The 20,061-nt window shown below is 40.6% G+C and overlaps 1 protein-coding gene across 21 annotated transcripts in view; it reads right to left on the minus strand.

Moving 5' to 3' along the window:
• Positions 1-1,224: 1,224 nt before the first annotated feature.
• The window catches only part of LOC5566784 (phosphatidylinositol 4-phosphate 5-kinase type-1 alpha), a 163,949-nt gene continuing 145,112 nt past the window's right edge, over positions 1,225-20,061 (minus strand). For 15 of the 21 annotated variants that reach the window (XM_021847167.1, XM_021847164.1, XM_021847165.1 and 12 more), the window contains one exon: positions 16,267-17,357. In XM_021847167.1, coding sequence (XP_021702859.1) covers positions 16,837-17,357 — 521 coding nt within the window. In that variant the 3' untranslated portion in view covers positions 16,267-16,836. Of the gene's footprint in view, positions 2,033-10,569; positions 10,855-11,297; positions 11,914-16,041; positions 16,123-16,266; positions 17,358-20,061 lie in introns of those variants that run through there. The other 6 variants (XR_002500869.1, XM_021847178.1, XM_021847179.1 and 3 more) reach the window with 6 other exon arrangements.

Here is a 20,061-nt window from a genome sequence, read left to right on the forward strand (position 1 = left end):
TTTCGAACAAATTCATGAGTTTACCTAAATTACATGGAAATCAACGTAATTTCGATCAAATTCACAAAAATTTGAACATTTATTGAGCATTGGTGGAGAATGCTCTTACTTTTCTTTTGATACCTCCCATAAAATTCTGCACAACTTTTTTAGGAACTTTTCGAACTGCTTTTTGAACTGCTGACCATATTTTCTTGAAAAAATCGATGGAGCTTGCTTCTCTTCCATCCTTCTTAAGATGCCGTTTGATTATTGCCCAAAATGTTTCAATGAAGCGTAGTTCTGAGCAATTTGATGGATTCGATCATTTTTCTACAAATTCGACTTATTCCTTCTTGAGCATCTCCAAAGTAGCTGAAGCATAGTGAGTCGATGCTAGGTCTGGCAAAAACAATAGAGGCATGGTATGCTCTCAGTAGATGGGCAGAAGCCATTTTTTAATACATTCAGTTCTGTAATTTCCGCCGTTGATTGAACCCGTCGTGAAATATGTAGTACTTTCATACCGCAGGAGCAAATTGCTTGCCATACCAAATCATTTTTCCCAAATTTTTCTGTTGGGATGTATCGTACGTCGTCAGAAATATCTGTTTTGGCCACAGCGTTGAAAAAATTCAATTTGGACACTTCGCGATTTAAGCCCCATCTCGGAACGGCAGTTTTTCTGTACACCATTTGTGCAGAAAACAATTGAGAGTCGCCATGTCAATTCGACCCATCGTTTAGAATTTAGAATTTTTTTATGTCAACTTTTGTCTGCTGTCAAAATAAACACTTTAGATCACACTGAAACAAAATTTTATTTGTTTTTATGGAATTTTTACACCAAAATGCTAATATTTAGGTGTCCACTTTCTTAAATGAATAGTCCTTAATTCCAAATTTAAAACCTACAGGATCGTCAGTAATTACTACACGACTTCAACCAAAAACTAGGAAGATTTTTTTTCTTTTGACTTCTGTGTATTCTACAGTTTCCAACTATCCACCACAAATTTTCCTGGAAAATGCACAACATTTTGAAGATTTGTTGTGAAATTGCTGTGGAATTCACCTTGGATTATTGCTGAGAATCAAACTCATGACCATCCGCATACAAAGAGAACGTGCAGCCAACTATGCCACGTTGATCCCCCCATATATCTCACATATCGCTACAATTCAAACCGACATTACAAAGTCTACTAACGATTAAGGATTTCTTTCATAATCATACAAGCAGCATCGATTGTTGTTCGTTTATATTTGAATTTAAAATTTCACTAATATCATTCCGCAACTATTTACAATATACTTAGACCATTACAATTAGCTGACAAGATTTTGGCAAAGTGGTATTAGATAAATTAAATCACTACAGCTTTCAAGCACATTACCAGTAACAAGCATGTCAACAAATATGTACAATATTAGCTAGTCCTCACGGATACAAGTTGTCTTGTTTAGCCTTTGGTTACATATATACACACACCGTCGCATTGGGAATCACAATAACAGAAGTATACCTACCACGGTGATCAAGCACAATAAATACCGGAAAAAATTGGACTAACCCGTCATTATTGATTTTTCGAAAACGGAATCATATGTACACAACAAAAATGAGTAAATTAGGTGTTTGAGTTGAACAGTTTTCTGTTACGTTTTCGGTAACACATAAAAGCTAAATGCATTCTACAGAATACGCGTCGAATCGATCACATCACTTGAATCTAATGGAAGTCTTCTCTGAACCTAGGAGAAGCGATTAGTAAGCGGCTTTCTAACTAAAGTGTGATCTATGTCGACGCCAAGACCACGGGACCTGACAACTCGCGGCAGGTTATCTCTAAACAGCAAGGGATAAGCGGTTGTTGGCACATGGCGCTATGGTGGTCAAGGGGGGTTTATTGGGTCTCTGTAGCTTTTTTTGGTAGTTGTTCGATTGGTTGAGTGGGTTGGTAGTAGCAGTTAAGTGTTAGTTGGCAACTCTATATACATGTACTACTGAATGCTCTAGCGGCCTCTGTTAGTGCCTACCCTACAGGTGTGTCTGTAAGAAGAGAAAAGAAAACGTGAGTAAAACAATCATTTCCAAAACAAATTTTGTGTGAAAAAAAATGGAAACTCACTAGGAACTAAACACAGAAAAGAAAGGGAAGTGAGAGTTAAGGCGTTTAAAACAAAATAACGAACCACACCCGACTTAGTGTTTAATGTTGTCTTCTTTTCCTTTATTCGGTAGTCTTACAACCATGTGATACATTGAGATGTATGATATTTGTTTGGATAGATTCTTCGCTTTCGACGATTTCGCTTCGCTTGTTATTCATTTAATTACAACGTCTCATAGTACAGTACTCTGCGATTTCTCCTTGCCTCGATCATCTTCACAGAGCGATCATCGAAAACGGAAAGAAGCTTCTCCCAACAGAGAAACGTAAATCAGTGCCAAATATGCAGGAGTTAGAATTGGTTTGTCATTATTGCTTCGTGATCTGTGAGGGTGCAAACCAAGATTACTCGAGTGAACATTGAGATGTAGTTCGCATTTAACAGTTATTGCATCTGATTGAATGTGTTTAGCTATATTATGCGTAAATAGTTCGATCTTTTTTTCTTTTCCCATGATGAAGTTGGCAATTTATTTCGAGTAGTCCTAACTATCTATCCGAATTTGTGAGTTTGATTTCGACCGGCTTTTTATCGGCGTTCTTTTATAGCGAAAACACAACAATTTTTGAGGATAATTCTTTGGCGCCCTCACGTCGGAAATATTTTCTTATGGGATCAACCTATCAATTTCTGGAAGAGAACGGAAAATATGTTTTGCCTCTCTCTTTTATTGGAATTATAAAAACAACGGTTATAAAAGAATGTTAATGAAAGCCTTCGTTCGCAATTTCGCTTTAGATGTATTTCGTAACAATCTTATTATTGTATCGAGTTTTTTTTTTTTATTTTGTAAATACCTCGCTTATATGTCTTCTGCATACATTTTCTTTTTTTATATCGTTATTGTTTTCTATTTTATACGTTCAACTGCGCTCTTACACTGCAGTTTATTGTGGTCATGCAAATGATACTTTTCTTCTTAGCTCAAATCATACTTATAACCAATACCTCAGAAGAATCAAACTTTTTCAGGATGAATTGATGATAATAGGGGCTCGAATATTGACGTAAGCGCATATAAGTGTTAAGGTTCAAATTTCAGTTCAGTAAGCCTCGGAACAACGGAGCAAATGAAAGGAATGAGCTGTGGCAGATAATGTCTGAACAGGATTTTCCGACGATACTAATTGGGCTTATACGTTCTCGTTTGTGACATTAGACGGATTGATGCAACGAGACGTACTGTCGAATTTACTGCTCAATATTGCATATGGGGGGTACTATTAGGAGATCTGGCGTGCAGAGAAACGGCACTATAATCATATGGTCGCACGGTTTTGCGGACGATATCAGCGTTATTGGAATTGTTCGTCGGACAGAGGAGGAGGCCTTTGTCCTTTGAAGAGGGAGACAGTGAGGATAGATCTGACCATTCATTCTACTAAAACTAAGTACATGATGCAAGTAGAGATAGAGGTAGGCCTAGGGGTATTGGTACTGAAGTAATGTTTAATGGGGATGTGTTTGAAGTTGTTGGACAGTTTGTTTACCTTGGAACACTTGTGACATGTGACAATGACGTTTCCCGCGAAGTGAAAAGACGAATTATGGCTGCAAATAGAGCCTTTTACGGATTACGTAACCAGCCTAGGTCCCGCAACTTGCAAACAGAAACAAAATTCGCCCTGTATAAAACATTGATTTATCCTGTGACTCTCTACAGGCACGGAGCGTGGATGATGAAAGAGACAAACCGGAAAGTCTTCGGTGTAGAGTGCTGCGTACAATACTCGGTGGGAAACAAGGAAATGGCGCACGAGTTGTATCAAGTGTATAGAGATGCGAATATTATACGGTAGATTTCAGTGGGCTGGTCACTTAGTGCGAATGTCGGAAGCGTAAATAATACTTAGCAGGGAACCAGGCACAAATCGGTGATTTCGTGGAAGACCACGGCTACGCTGGCTGTACGCAGTAGTGGAAGAGGGACTGGCGACCCTAGACGTTCGAGGCATCTGGAGAAGTGCCGCCCGAGATCGATAAAGATTGACCTTCACAATACGCCCGGCAATGGTATGACGCTTCACTGTAGCCATCAAGATTCTAATGGGTGTAAGTATTCGAAGACCGGAAAAACAATCGAATTATACGGAAAATACCACGAAAAAGTTTTTATTCAAGTTACGATACAGTTCGTTTTGTTGTTTTGATGCAACTGACAGCCGCACAAATGCCGTGCGAAAATACACTCTAAAGGTGATTCAGGCAGAAGGCTGTAAATTATACTCTAATAGTCCTCCTTAATTCATGCTCCCAGGCCGATTGCCGAGCGAAGACGCCGAAACGGCCCCGGGGTCAATCCCTTGGTAAGAATGTCGGTCTCCTGCTTTTCTGATGGCACGTACTTCAACGTGATATTTCTATTCAGCACCTAGGACAGGACGTGACAGCTCAACTAAGATTGCCCTGTTGTTTTTCAGTCAATAACCTTGGCGGTACAAAGGCCAGTGTTACCAGTATCCTTTTTATGCAAATCTTATGAACAAATTCAAATATCAAGGCTCATAATAGGGTCCTAAAGCCCTGTCCCAATTTTAGTGCCAAACGCTTAAGTTTAGGCCAAAAACACATGTTTACTCAATTTTCTAATGTTTTCCGTTGGTTTATGCTCAAAAAACATTTTTTTAGATTTTGTCACATCCTTTGGCTTAAACTCAAATTTTGGGTGTATTTTGTTTTCCGTGTCCCTTACGAAATGTCAGATAGGAACAAGCCCAGTGGTCGATCTAAAACCCCTGTGGTGTTTTTGTCGACTAAGCGAACGTCAAACATGATCAAAAGTGTCAAGGTTCATTTATGGACCACATTTTTAAATTAAAGTTTAAACATGATATAGCCATTATTTGAGCGGGAAAAATTGCTAAAGTAGTTACAGTAACATGCTTTTTCGTGTTATTAAATAAAAACAAGATTTCATTAAAAATTTTAGGACCCAATTTGATTGTTTCTTGCACGCTTCATTCATTTAGTGCAATAGCAGATGCTATATTTTCAAGAAATCAGGTTGAAATTTAAAACCGATGATACTTTAGACATAATTGACACAATTTACACTATTTTGGTCTCGATTAGGTATTTTATATTTATTTTAGCATTGTAGGAACACATGCTTTGAACTTCACATCTAATATAAATAGATTTGAAACGAAAAGATTTCACGAAACATTTCCAAACTTTTGATGAAAACTCTAGTTTATGAACTGGCAACACGGTCGAGCTAGCAACAAAGTGCCCTGTTGCAATCCAACTCAACGATGTGAAAGTAGGCCTTTGCCAAAACGACCAATGAGAAGTGGTCTTTTTTGACAGGCAATTGGTTTTATTTTTGTTCTTTGACCTGTCACGTCTTGTCTTAGTTCAGCACCAGCTCCTTCACAAAGTTATGTTTAACATCAATGTGTTTCAGCTTACTCTGATCCCTTTGCTCTTCCATGATTTTGATGGCAGATTGATTATCTTCGAAGCATGGAATCGGCGCGTTGATGTGGAATTCTAGTTCCTTCAGATGGCGACGATCCATATATTAATTTATTTAGTTATGCATCGCAAAATGTCACCAACAGAGGCGCGCTATCATCGCCCTTGTATTCTAGTCCAACTTCCACAGTACCCTTAATATAGCGCAGCACACGTTTCAGAAAAGTTCAATGTTGCTCGGTGGGACAGCTTTGGAATTGGCTAAAATAATTAACCGCAGCTGATAGGTCTGGACGGGTGGCAAGCGTCACGTACATAAGGCAACCAATCAACTCACTGTACGGCTGTGACATATGCTGGGAATCCTCTCCTTTCTCCAGTTGAAGCCGGTTCTCCATCGGTACTCAATTTGCAGTCAAACATATTAAATCGGGCTAACATGTCCAACAGATATTTCTGTTGACTCATCCGCATAAATCTTCCTTCGACGTCCCTTTCAATCTTCATTCCAAGGAAGCTCGTTACCTCTCCGGAATCTGTCTTTTCGAACTCCTTCGACAGCGATCTTTTGACGGCGAGAATTTTCTTCAGTTCGTACCCAATCACCAAACCATCATCAACGTAGAGGATCAAGAACACCTTCGTTCAACCTTTACCACCTGTCTATGACGACTCCTCTACAGGAACTGACTACACTACTTCTTCTTCACCGAAACTGTCAAAAACCTCGAACTCCTCATTGCTTTCCTCGCCATCCAGATGCTCCTGATACGAAACTTGCTCGAGATTACCGCCACTGACTTCTGCTCAATACTGCACGCTTTCGTCGATAACAACGACGCGAACCGATATGATTCGCTGCTGATGAGGATCCCAAACGCGATAGCCAATTATGCCGTAACCGACGAACAAACCTTTCCAAGTTTTCCTGTCGAGTTTCCTTCGGAATATGACAAAACGCCGATGAACCGAATACCCGTAGCTTCTCCCGTCTGATTTCTCGAGTATCCGCCACTGCACCTTTCCTTTTGATTTCTTCGTCGAGGAGCTGGCATTTCACGAAGTCCATCGTCAGCTGCTCCTCCGGCTGGGCTGGAAGCGATAGCAACAATCGACAGACGACATCGATGTCATTGATGTCCTCTCCTGCACTCCGGTATTTACGTATCATCCGATCGAATTTGACGAAATTCTCTTGTAGCGGTCCATTCAAAGATTTTAACTAGCCCATCCCACATCTGCTTGGGTGTTGTTTTCCCATGCAGATGCTCAAGCTGATCATCGTGAATCCGGGAAACAAGCATCGACTTACAAAGTTTTTCCTTGCGCTGCCGCTTCTCCAGGGCCCTAATGCTTCTGCTGCTCCAACTCCGCCGTGTCCTCAGCTTCAATCTTGAATTCCTCCACATCTTCAATTTCGCCCTCGATGCACTCCAACAAGACGTATTCCTCCAACAATGCCAGCATTTGAAATTTCCATGTAGGGAAATTCGTATCGTCGAACAACACCACGCGATTGTAGACCTCCTTCTCGTCGCCCATTCTCAAACGCAGAAAAACGACCGAAAAACTTACTATACGACTGATCCGCGACCAGGAACCGATTCAGGCAAAAGGCCCCAAATTATACTCTACTATATACAAGTTAGGTAAGCCTAGGGCTGCAAAGATTGTTCCGTCATTTTCACACACAATTCTGCGACATTATTACAAGTGCCATAATGCTGATTCCGGTATTGAGGTCTGCTTAGCTTCTTATCCATACTAAATGGTCCATGTACTGAACGTGGATAAAACCTCAATGAGCACCAGCCGTGAAGAATGACCTGTAAGCCTTGAGCTTTTGAACGCCGTCGGCATAGAACCATCATTGAAGGTACATACACGCTCTCCAGGTCCTGGTGCACCTGGTCATCCCACCTAGGTCGCTGCAGCTGCGACGAAACCTGCTTGAATTCCCACGCCTTGTTTGCAATAGGTGATAGATGACGGAAGATAATCTGGGACAGCACTTTGTAGGCGACGTTTGGGATAGTGATTTCACGATAATTTTCGCATTCCAGTTCTTCGTCTCTTTTGTTGATAGGGCACTCTTCCGGTAGCTGTTTCGTTTCCCAGATTCTGGCTATCGGCCGATACAGACAAGTGCCCATCTGGATGAATTCGGGTTCGACCAGCGGCCTTGTTGTTCTTAAGCTGTTAAATGGTATCCTTAACTTCCCCCATCGTGGGAGCTGGTGCCTGTGTTCTCTGCGCCATTCAGGTGTTCATCGTAGTGATGATTCCACCTTTCGATCACCTCGCGTCCGTCGTCAAGATGCTCTCATCCTTATCTCTGCACATTCCAGTTCGCGGCACGAAGCCAGAGCTTCTGATAGTGCTTCCACGTTTCTTGATAATGGTACAGCAACTCCATTCCACCTCTTTCAGACGGCGCTTTTTGTCTCGGAATAGGCGAATTTGCTGTTACCGCTTCTGTCTGTATCGTTCCACGTTTTGCCGCGTGTCATACTGCAGTATTGCGACCCGCACTGCATTCTTTTTTTCCTTTGTGGCGGGCGTCGGTACCGTACCTCGTTGATGACGGATAGTTTTCGGCGCAGTTTCACTATCACCAGGTAATGGTCGAAGTCAATATTAGCGCCTTGAAAGGTTCTGACGAAAGTTATGTCAGAGAAATGCCATACATCAATCAAAACGTGATCGATTTGCGATTCATAGTAGGCCCGACTTCCACTGATGATGCGCCTCCGTATTTCACGGCTAACGTTGTTAGCCATCAGCAAGGATCCAAGGTAGACGAACTCGTCGACCACCTCGAACGTATCCCCGTCTATCGTAACACTGCTACCTAGGCGAGCCCTGTTGCGCTCGGCCCCACCAGCTAGCATGAACTTTGTCTTGGCCGCATTCACCACCAGTCCAACTTTTACTGCCTCGCCTTTCAGGCGGGTTTACAGGTCTGCCACCTTTTTTAATGTTCGGCCGACAATGTCCATATTACCCGCGAAGCAATCAAATTGACTGGATCTCGTAAAAATCGTACTCCGGCTATTGAACCCACATAACACCTTCTAGCGAAATATTGAAAAACAGGCACGAAAGTCCATCACCTTGTCGTAGTCCCCGGCGGGATTCAAACGAACTGGAATGTTCGCTTGACACCTTCAAACAATTTTGCACACCATCCATCGTCGCTCTTATCAGTCTCGTGAGCTTCCAGGAAAAGCTGTGCTCGTCCATGATTTTCCATAGCTCTACGCGGTCGATACTATCTCGTATGCCGTCTTTAAATCGATGAAAAGGTGATGCGTTAGAACGACAGTTTTGGAGGATTTGCCGTATAGCAAAGATCTGGTTCGTTGTTAATCGGCCGTCAACGAAGCTGGCTAGATAACTTCTCACGAACTCGTTTACTACAGGTGACAGACAACCGAATATGATCTGGGATAATACTTTGTAGGCCGCATTTAAAATGGTGATCGCTCGAAAGTTCTCACAATCTAACTTGTCGCCTTTCTTGTAGATGGGGCATATTACCCCTTCCTTCCGGTAGCTGTTCTGTTTCCCAGATTGTGTCTATCAGACCGATTCAGACAAATGGCCAGCCTCTCCGGATCCATCTTTATGAGTTCAGCCATCCTTACCAGCAACTTTATTGTCCTTGAGCTGGTGAATGGCATCCTTAACCTGCCTCAAAGTGGGGCCTGGTTGGTTTCAATCCTCCGCAGTACTGACGAAGGCATTTCCTCTGTTGTCCCGTCCTTCATTGCCTGTGCTCTCAGCGCCATTCAGGTGTTCGCCGAAGTGCTGCTTCCGCCTTTCCATCGTCCGTCAAAATGCTCCCCTCCTTCTCCCTGCATATCTCAGCTCGCGGCACAAAGTCGTTGCGACATGCGTTGAGCTTCTGATAGAACTTATCCGTTTCTTGAGACCGGCACAGCTGTTCCATCTCCTTGCACATCGCCTCCTCCAGGCGGCGTTTTCTTTGTTGAAAGAGGCGTGTCTGATGTTGGCGTTTCCGTATATAACTATAAGCAACCAAATTATGCGACTCAAAAATCATCCGTTTATAGGTAGACTTGATCTGGAAATTCATGAAGTTTGATATGTCGCAAGCTAGATTTCAGAACCGTCAATATAGTGGCCACTTTCTCCAGGGAACCGAAGATCCGTAATACCCGTAGTACCCGGTATGCGTCCTAGAGATTTGGTGTATTCGGCAATTTTCAAAATAATTTGTACTGCATTTTTATTCCTTCAATTCTTGATCTAGATGAGTTGTAACTGATCTAGATCAATTTGACCTTTTGAAAGGAGCCTCGTAGAGAACAACTTTCATCGTTCGTTGAAAATCTAGGTTAAATTTGCTAAAAATTCATCCTGAAACATTTAGGTTGTTGAGAGAGAGTTCCACAGTTTGCATCGCTCCTTACACATCCTTACATTTCCTTACATGTCACTCTCATAAAACACTATCTCAAAAAAAAAATCGAATTTTGGCCTTTTTATGAACCAATACATCAAAATACTTACATGGTCTATGTAAAAAAAATATATTAATCAAAACAATGAGTAGAGTTCATAATTGGAAACTCAAGTGTAAAGCTGATCCTGATATTCTAAATATTTTCCTAGTATTATATCTTTACACCAGTCTCTGTCCAATATATGTATGTATATATCTATGTAACAACGACGACTTCCGGTTTCTGTTGGTTTCTACAGTCTGATATCCGAGTAGATAAATGCTACTTATTTCCTGTTTCGAACCTCCCGTAGATTTTGATTATACTGCATCCCAATGAAGGCTTACTCATATTGGAAATAAAAACAATCCTATCTGTGCATGACCACTTAGCATTTTTCTTTAAGAGGAAAATAACCATCATCGTTTTCCAAATTTTCAAAACCAGTTTATTTGCTCAAAATTTAAGCTATGTTCAAGAAAATCTATCATTGCATTACACTTGCTATCTTAATTGCGATGATAGATTTTTATGAGGATTTCTTTAAATTTGAACGAAAAAACTGGTTTTTCATTTTTGATGATTGCTGATGATTGAATGATGGATTCTTGAGCCTTAAGCTAAAATAAACAACTTCAATTGATTGTCGGACTTACATTTGCTTGAATAAAGTTGTTGTGTAACTACAATCATAGAACAATTACCAAAGGTTTCAATCCTCGGAATCTCGCTCGTATTGACGATCGGTTCCATCACATTCATCGGAACTATTCCTACTACCGATTCTCTTGAGACAGTCTTCCATGGCTTCCAGCTGTATCGAAACAAAGAAACATATATGAATCGGATTCATACGAATTTAATTTAAAACAAAGAAATATAATATGCAAAAGTACCGAATATATTGCATTTTAAACGACAAGAGTAGGAAAGAATGAAACTTCAAATTCGAGCCTCATTTCATAACTTGAAGGGGGAAAAAGTGGTTATACTGTTGGAAACGGGAGGTAATGCAGTTTTCTCAAACAATGAACTATGTGAAGGGTTAACATGAAGGTAAGTCTTTTAATTTTCCTGATCTAATTTTTCCGGTAAACAATCGAACGGTTTTTTTTTGTCTTTCTCTCTGGTAATCTATTTTGCTCCGAACGATAAATTTTGATTATTCAACAAAGTGTGTTACCCTACAAGTAATACGATATATGCATGTGTGTATGTGGGTATGTAGATGTGTATATGTACGCGTCTCTGTATATATGTTTTGATGCACCTTACGAGCTACGAACCGGAATAATTATAGTGATATTTTCGCGAGATGTAGCGTCAGTTTCTCAGTAATGATCGTTATCATTCAACTACACATGCGTTGGTATGATGTAAGATTCGTAGTTTTTGGTTTATGCAATAATTCAATTTCAATAATATCTACACAGTCGGTTAAATGTCGTTAAAACTATGTCAACTAGGTTGCATTGGTTTGCTTATTGAGAGTTTTATTTTGCCTTGTTCATAACGTTGATTATTGGATTTCTGTTGCTGCGCATGCGAACTTTTCACAGTGCAAGTGTTCCTTACGAACTAACGTGATTTCTTTTTTTTTATTGTATACCATATATGTTCAATTCTTAGCTACAACTTCAATATATTTCCTGATAACGAACGCTGGCCATTTTTTGTTGGTTTGTTGTTGTTTTTTCTTTATTTTGTATTCATTATTCTTTACTGTTATGAGTAGCATTTTGGTTACTAATTCGTACGGATTCGATCTTGCAGTGGTTACTGAGGGCAGATGATTGAGAGGAATGTACAATCAGTTTATCGTCACGGATCACTTTCAGTTGTAATCATAGTCTACTTGGTATCTTAGATTTTCCTGGCGTTTTCCAAATATCAGTACACGTAAGCATGAAATATAGAACAGATCACAGTCATGGTTAGTAGAAGCAATGGATAGGTCAAAAAACGATTAGGCTGAAAGATTCATTCAAATGGATTATATACAAGTTTTTTTCATTAATAAAAAATAATAAAAAGTGCAACATATACAAAAGACTTACATTTCTTGATGACTTTAAAAATTCCAACCAGGTTTAATTAAACATATATTGTTTACAAACAAAGGTATCGACCGTGATTGTTTACGCTGTCAAAGATTCAACATCTACTTAACACTATACATAGAATATTTTGCATATAAAAACCATGTTAATTGCCTTATGGTATGCAAAATGTTGTCTCTTAAGCACGTGGCCTCTTAGGAAACTTGATAGGCCAAACACCATGATCAACTCAAGATCTAAAAAGAAAAGACCACGACATAGAAGCGGGAGTTTAATATTCCCTAAAGTTCGGCTTTGCTTTCGAGCGCAACGATCTTCTCAAAAAGCAGCTTCAAAAGCACGCTGTCAACTAAACTACCCATAATTAATTAATTCTTCAAGGTGTCATTTTTTTTCTGAAAAGTTGAAATCATAAGTTTTTATTCCATAGAAAAAGATTGGAAATCGGTTGAGCTGTTCAAAAGTTATGATTTTTTTTTTAAATAAAGAAATCTAATGCGCGAGTCCTACAGTGTATGCCGATGAAAAATGACTGATATTTTATTTTCAAAAAAATATATCTAAAAAACTAAAAAACATACATCGCTGAAAATTTGACAGTAAACGTAAAATTGTTTAAACTTTCAAGAAAAAATGAGAACAGCAATAATTCTTTTGGTCCCGAGGCCTTCAAAACACGAAAAAACGGAAATTATTGATTTTTTTTTGTGGAAATCTTTTTTTCTGAAAAGTTAAACTCTTTAGCTCTTATTTCGTCCTAAAAGATTCGGTCAAACGGTTCAAAAGTTATAATTTTATTAAAAATAAAAATTTAGCAAAATCGCGATTTTTCTGGTCACCCTATTTCGGAAATGGTCACCCTAATCAAAAAATCCAAAAACACGTGTACCCTTATTTCGGAAAAGGAACAAAATCGGTTATTTGGTCGGAGTATTCCGGGAACGGTTCCTGCAGGGTGTGATGTGTAAATTTTTAGACCATCATATAGTTCCATCATGCGACAGCTCAAAAGATTTTTTTTAATCCAGATCTCAATAGCCACCATGCCAAAAAGCAAACATAGATTTATTTCTTTGGCGTATTCGAACCTTCTGAGCAGAATCTCAATAAAGAGAAACTAAAAGTAGATTGAGTATTGTACCTTTCAATTCCGCTCTAAGAACTAATTAGAACTAACGAATTATAGCCATCGCAATTTTGGGACCAGTTCAAATAGAGCTCCAGAAGTTCCATCAGGAAAACCTTCAAAAATTTCTCTCGAAATATCTTCAGAGGTTCTTCCCCAAATTTCTTCAAGAATTCTTTCGAAGATTCCTTCTGAAAATTTTACCAAAAAATCCCCCAAGATAACCTCTACCGTAATCCCTAGAGTGATTTATCTAGGGATTCCACTAGGGCTTTTACCAGAAATTCCTCCAGGAAAAACTTTTGTTCGTCATGAGACATTTTAGGTAGGGCTCCAGAAATACCTACAGCAATTCTTCCAGAGATTCAACGAAAGATTCCACCAAGGATTCCTGCGAAAAAAATATCTACAGGGATTTCTTTAAAGATTATGTAAGGAGTTCCTGCTGAAATGTCTCAAGTGATTCCTTTACAGATTCCTCCAGTAAAATATTTACTGGAATTTTTCCAACGATTCTTCCAGGAACTGTTTTAGCAATTTTTCCATGAATACCTACTTTGGAATTTCTTCGGAGATTTCCCCACGGTTTTCAAGCAATTTCTTGTAATATTCCTTCAGAGATACCCTTAAAACATATTTCAGAGACTTCTCCAATGAATCCTCCAGGAAAATCTATACAAGAATTCTTGCAGACATATCTTCAAGACTTGCTCCAAAAAATCCTACAAGAATTACATTAAGGCAATATCTTCAAAGATTATTAGAGATATTTCTCTAGTGATTTCTCCACAGTTTCCTCCGAGGATTCCTCTACAGATATATACAAAGCTATCCTCAATTAGTCCTCTCGACATTCGTCCAGGAATTATTCCGGAGATTTCTTCCGGGATTTTTCCACGGATCGCTCCAGGAACTCCAATAAAAATTGCTACAGGTGTTCCACAACTCACAAACTTTTTCTGAACCACCGAAAAATCCTCCTCAAGAGTTCATCTTGAGATTCCTCCTATGAATTCCTGCAGGAATTTCCTCAGAAATTATCCTAAAAAAATCTCCAGGAAATTAGGAAAATCTTTTGTCCAATAAGTCTATAAATAAATTCTTTTTTGACAAAGGACACTTCTAGAGATTTCTAATGGGATTTCTCCAAAAATATCTCCATGGGCTCCTTCAAGAGTTATGCCAGAAATTTCTCTCCAGTTTCTACAAACTGCGTTGAATTACGTCAGATTGTAGAAGAAAAACGGCCATATCCAGTATTTTTTTTTATCAGAAAAGCATATTCTTGATATAGATGCATTTTGTTCAATATAGTAGTCCGGGATATAATGTGGCTGCATGTTTATCACATTGGAGCCACTCTGGCGGAGTTGCTATTTATGTCAAAGAATCAGTTCAATACAGGCTACAATTGAACGAAGTTTGTGAAGGTAATTGGTTCTTGGGCATTGCAGTTGATCGTGGCATGAAGGTGGGTAATTACGGTGTATTGTATCACTCTCCCAGCTCAAGTGACCAGCGTTTTATTGAAATTTTGGAAAACTGGCTTGAGATTTGAAGAGTCAACTGCAATGAATCTTATTCTGAATGGATTGGTAAGAAATCTGTCAATACAATTCTACTTTTTACCTTTGCTCTTTATAACGACATACTTTTATAGCGATATCTTCATATAACGACGGTCGCCTACAATGTCGCTATAACAAGCTTCAACTGTAATCGCACTTGATCTGCGCGTGTTTTTATGAACTCTCTAAAATAAAGTTATACACGGGTTCTTCTGGGCCAACACACCATGTGTGTTACTTTCACACATACTAAAAATAGATTTTGTTTAGCCTCCTCTTTCCCATGGTAGCTTCAGAGCTTCATTCATTTTCGAAAAAATTGAGACAAACCGAATCAGATGAATGCTGATTCTACCCCATTACCCCGAACGACATTTTCCCGAATGCCATCACCCCGATTTCCATCACCCCGATTTCCATTACCCCGAATGCGATTTCCCCGAATTTGCAATTATTTTGACATGATGATATTGATAACATTTCCCCATGATATTGGAATTCGGTGTAATGTAATTCGGCGTGATGGATCATTCGGGGTAATGGCGTTCGGGGATAATGGGATTCGGGGTAATGGGGTATAATCGTTCCAACTATTGCTAAACAATCAATTTACTATTGAAAACCAACTATCTTTCAAACTGATTTCCGAAAATTCTTCTAATTTGCAACATTGTTTGTTCAAGCACTTTTGATAAAAACGCTTTTTCCGTACAAACTAGGAGTTCATCAAAGTCGAAGATAAGAAAGGGTTCAATTTCTCTTACTTCAGGACGCACATAGATGTTCAGGCGTAAAGTTATCTCGAAACTTTCCTCTAACAGATTAGAGTTTCCCTGACGAGGATACAATCTTAGTGTGAATATGTTGGATTAGAATAAAATTCGTTATAATCGTTCCAGGACAGTGCTGCCATCAATCCCAAAAATACATAATCCCCGATTATACCCCTACAAAACTATAAAGAAGCTGAATGTTAATCAGAGCGATTAGAATAGAACAGATGTTCCGCGAGATGGAAAAACAGCAAAATCAATGATAATATGGTCACTTTTAATGATGCTCCGTTAAATTTAAAAACGTGAAATTTATCGTTAGTAACTGGACTTCCAACAAAAACCAGCATTGATGTAGAAATGAGATTAAATGAATGGTTTTGCCAAAACCACACATACACAAACGCGTGCGCACACACACACGGAATGGCGGAAGTGAGGCACAAAAACAGGTGTATGCAGATCGATACTAACTTAGAACAGTTTTCTCCAAGCCGACAGGAAACCATCCGTGGACAGCGAGATACATCCAACGGGGGGCGGATCTGCAACGGCCTACAAAACGAAAACCGCGAAACCAAGGAAGGTTGAAGAAGAAACTATAAAAATGGAACTGAAATCGTTTGCTATAGGAGAGAGGTGAAAAAACTAAAGCACTAGTAAGCTGAATTTCTTTTCTACTTAGTAATAATCACAAAGTAACATGTCTGATTTTGTATTTCTGCTGTAATTTGTATAATTGTATGGAATAATCTACAGTAATACAACTAAACTGAATTGCTAACAATAAATTATAAAAAATATAATTACACAATTTGCAAGAGGTTAACATTTGTCTAGCTGCAATGATGATGAATGTGAGGGCTGTTCTTCAGTTGAAGGCGCTGCCCCACTGCTGTTCGTATATGTGGTTAACTTGCGTCGACATTGTTTTTTATTTACAAATGGATCGCCCTACTAGCATTTCCGAATGGGTTTCGCAGTAGTTTTTTAACGAATTTGAAGTTAATGTACACAAGCAAAATATCCTACTGCAGATGGTTTTGTGAAAATTGGTTCGTCGAATATGAGAGATTCTCCATGCGAAAGAAAAATGAACTAAGGCGAGTGTTCAATTTGGAACAAAGTTTGCGTACAACATACTTTTCTGATATTTTGTAAAATTGTAAAAGTGATAACCTATGTTAAACAGAATACAATAAATAGTAGCTATAAATACATATTCTAAATCACAATGCGATTACATTTTCTGTTTTCTGTATTCTGACATCATTCGTTGATCCGTAGCACATTGCGTTCGATATCGGCCAGTGACCCGTTACTGCCATCGGTAGACGTCCCGAGGCCATTGTCCACCGAAACCGTCACCGGCGATGACGAGGTCGTGGAAGCGTCGGTCGTCCCGATGGTCGTAATGGAAGCAGCCGACTCCAACGGTCGATCGGTGGACGTCAGCCGGGAACTGCTGGTAGTGGTGGTGGTCATCATCGCCATCGACGACACAGACCCACCGGCCGAGCCTCCCGGACTGACGACCATCGATCCACTGCTGGTGCCACTTTGTTCTATACTCGAGCAGCTATTGTTCTTCACATAGATCACCTGTTTGTGGAGCTTTCTGACATTGAACGAGGACGCCGATACTGACGAAGCGGAAGAGGAGTAATGCGATTTAGAAGTAAAGCTTACCATTTCGGACGTGAGCGAGTTGAGGGCCTTCTCGACCGTTGGCTTGTGGCGATCCCGATCCGAGAGGGTGGTATGCAGTGGAGACGAATGGCCTGAGAATGCTGCCGAGGAAAAGAAACGTCAATTAAATAATAAATGATAGTAAATGAAACCAGAATTCAGTGATACACCATTCAATTCCAACTAGAATAACTATTCTTTGAAAGATACGTGTATTTCAACCTCAACTGTAAGGCCGTCTTCAGTGTCTTGCACTAGATTCGACTATAATAATTTTCATCGCTTTCACACATTTTATACTTAAACTAGATATAAAGCCGTAATTCCAATGCCCTAGTTGGCAGAAAATTTAAATTTTTAAATCTGTTATGTACATCAATTGTATGACCCTCTGTGAAGACATGTTCTGCTATCTAAGATTTGAAATAGTGACTCATGTCCTTGTCCACCGTTTTCAGAACTTTTCCTATTTCCGCAAGTGTTTCCTGAATCTAACATCGAGAGATCGCATTGTTTGACCAACCTATAGCTTGAAGCGGCGAGGACACCTGATTTTATAAACGCCAACCTTATTTAATGCGTTAACTGGATCCTTAATAGATAATTATGCAGTTTTGAGTTGAATGTTTTATTTTTTTAGTTAACATATAAACAGATAACACTGAATCAACAATTTCACGCCACAATACTCGATTCATAGCCGCATCTCTCCATCCTCGGTTTTGCCCCACGATCCACAAATCGATACACACTTGATCCGCCCACCTAGCTCGCTGTGCTCCACGCCTTCTTGTACCAACCGGACCCGAAGCGAACACCATCTTTGTTCGGCATTCTTGCAACATGCCCTGCCCATCGTATCCTTCCAGCTTTAGCCACCTTCTGGATACTGGATTCGCCGTTGAGTTGGGCGAGCTCATGGTTCATCCTTCGCCGCCACACACCGCCAAAAATCGTCATAAGCACCCGACGTTCGAAGACTCCAAGTGCTTGCAGGTCCTCCTCAAACATCGTCCACGTTTCATACCCGTAGAGGACTACCGGCCTTATGAGCGTTTTGTACATGGTACATTTGGCTGACGAGGTTGGTGATCTAATGGCTATCGCTTCTGCTTCATAAGCAGAAGGTCATGGGTTCAATCCCTGGCCCGTCCTTTTCCTCGTACTTTGTAGTTGTAACATTCACTTGCTTCTGTCTACCACTCTTAATATATCGCAGATCATTTGCTAGAACCCGAGACGGACAGAAATAAATCGTTTCCCTACGCTTTCATTCCTTCATCATTATAGTACGCCTTTCCTTACGCCTGATACATAGGCAGTCTGCTAACCAAACCAGTAAGCCTCTCTGCCATATAAATTACCCCACTCTTTCACCCTTCCCGCATGAACTGGCGTAGACGCAGTGGTATACGGTCTACCTATTCATTTTATTTATTTAGTTAAAATCTAAACAGATAACACTAAATCAACAATTTCACGCCATACTCGGTTCGTGGCCGCATCTCTCCATCCTCGGTTCTGCCCTACGCTCGCCAAACCGGTACGCACTTGATCCGCCCACCTAGCTCGCTGCGCTCCGCGCCTTCTTGTACCAATCGGATTCGAAGCGAACACCATCTTTGCAGAGTTGCTGTCCGGCATTCTTGCAACATGCCCCGCCCATTGTATCCTTCCAGTTTGGCCACCTTCTGAATCACCGTAGAGTTGGGCGAGCTCATGGTTCATCCTTCGTTTTTTGCACACCACCAGAGATCGTCCTAAGCACCCGACGTTCGAAATCTCCAAGTGCTTGCAAGTCCTCCTCGAGCAGCGTCCACGTTTCATGCCCGTAGAAGTCTACCGGCCTTATTAGCGTTTTGTACATGGTACATTTGGTGCGGGTGTGAATATTTTTTGACCGCAGCTTCTTGTGGAGTCCATAGTAGACCCGACTTCCACTGGTGATGCGCCTCCGTATTTCACGGCTGACGTTATTGTCAGCCGTCAGCAAGGATCCAAAATAGACGAAGTCGTCGACCACCTCGAACGTATCCCCGTCTATCGTAACACTGCTACCTAGGCGAGCCCTGCTGCGCTCGGCCCCACCAGCTAGCATGTAATTTGTCTTAGACGCATTCACCACCAGTCCAACTTTTGCTGCCTCGCGTTTCAGGCGGGTACAGTTCTGCCACCTTTTCAAATGTTCGGCCGACAATGTCCATATCATCCGCGAAGCAAACAAATTGGCTGGATCTCGTAAAAATCGTAACCCGGCTGTTGAGCCCGGCTCTCCGCATAACACCTTCTAGCGCAATATTGAACAACAGGCACAAAAGCCCATCACCTTGTCGTAGTCCCCGGCGGGATCCAAACGAATTGAAGTGTTCGCCTGAAACCTTCACACAATTTTGCACACCTTCCATCGTCGCTCTGATCAGTCTCGTGAGCTTCCCGGGAAAGCTGTTCTCGTCCATGATTTTCCATAGCTCTACGCGGTCGATACTGTCGTATGCCGCTTTGAAATCGATGAAAAGGTGATGCGTTGGGACCTAGTATTCTCGACATTTTTGGAGGATTTGCCGTACAGTAAAGATCTGGTCCGTTATCGATTGGCCGTCAACGAAGCCGGCTTGATAACTTCCCACGAACTCGACGGAAGATGATCTGGGATAGTACCTTGTAGGCCTCATTTAGAATGGTGATCGAATGATTATCACAATCTAACTTGTCGCCTTTCTTGTAGATGGGGCATATTACCCCTTCCTACCACTCCTCCGGAAACTGTTCTGCTTCCCAGATTGTGCCTATCAGCCGGTGCAGACA

Source organism: Aedes aegypti, chromosome 2 (assembly GCF_002204515.2).
Source record: "Aedes aegypti strain LVP_AGWG chromosome 2, AaegL5.0 Primary Assembly, whole genome shotgun sequence".
Taxonomy (NCBI): Eukaryota; Metazoa; Arthropoda; class Insecta; order Diptera; family Culicidae; genus Aedes; species Aedes aegypti.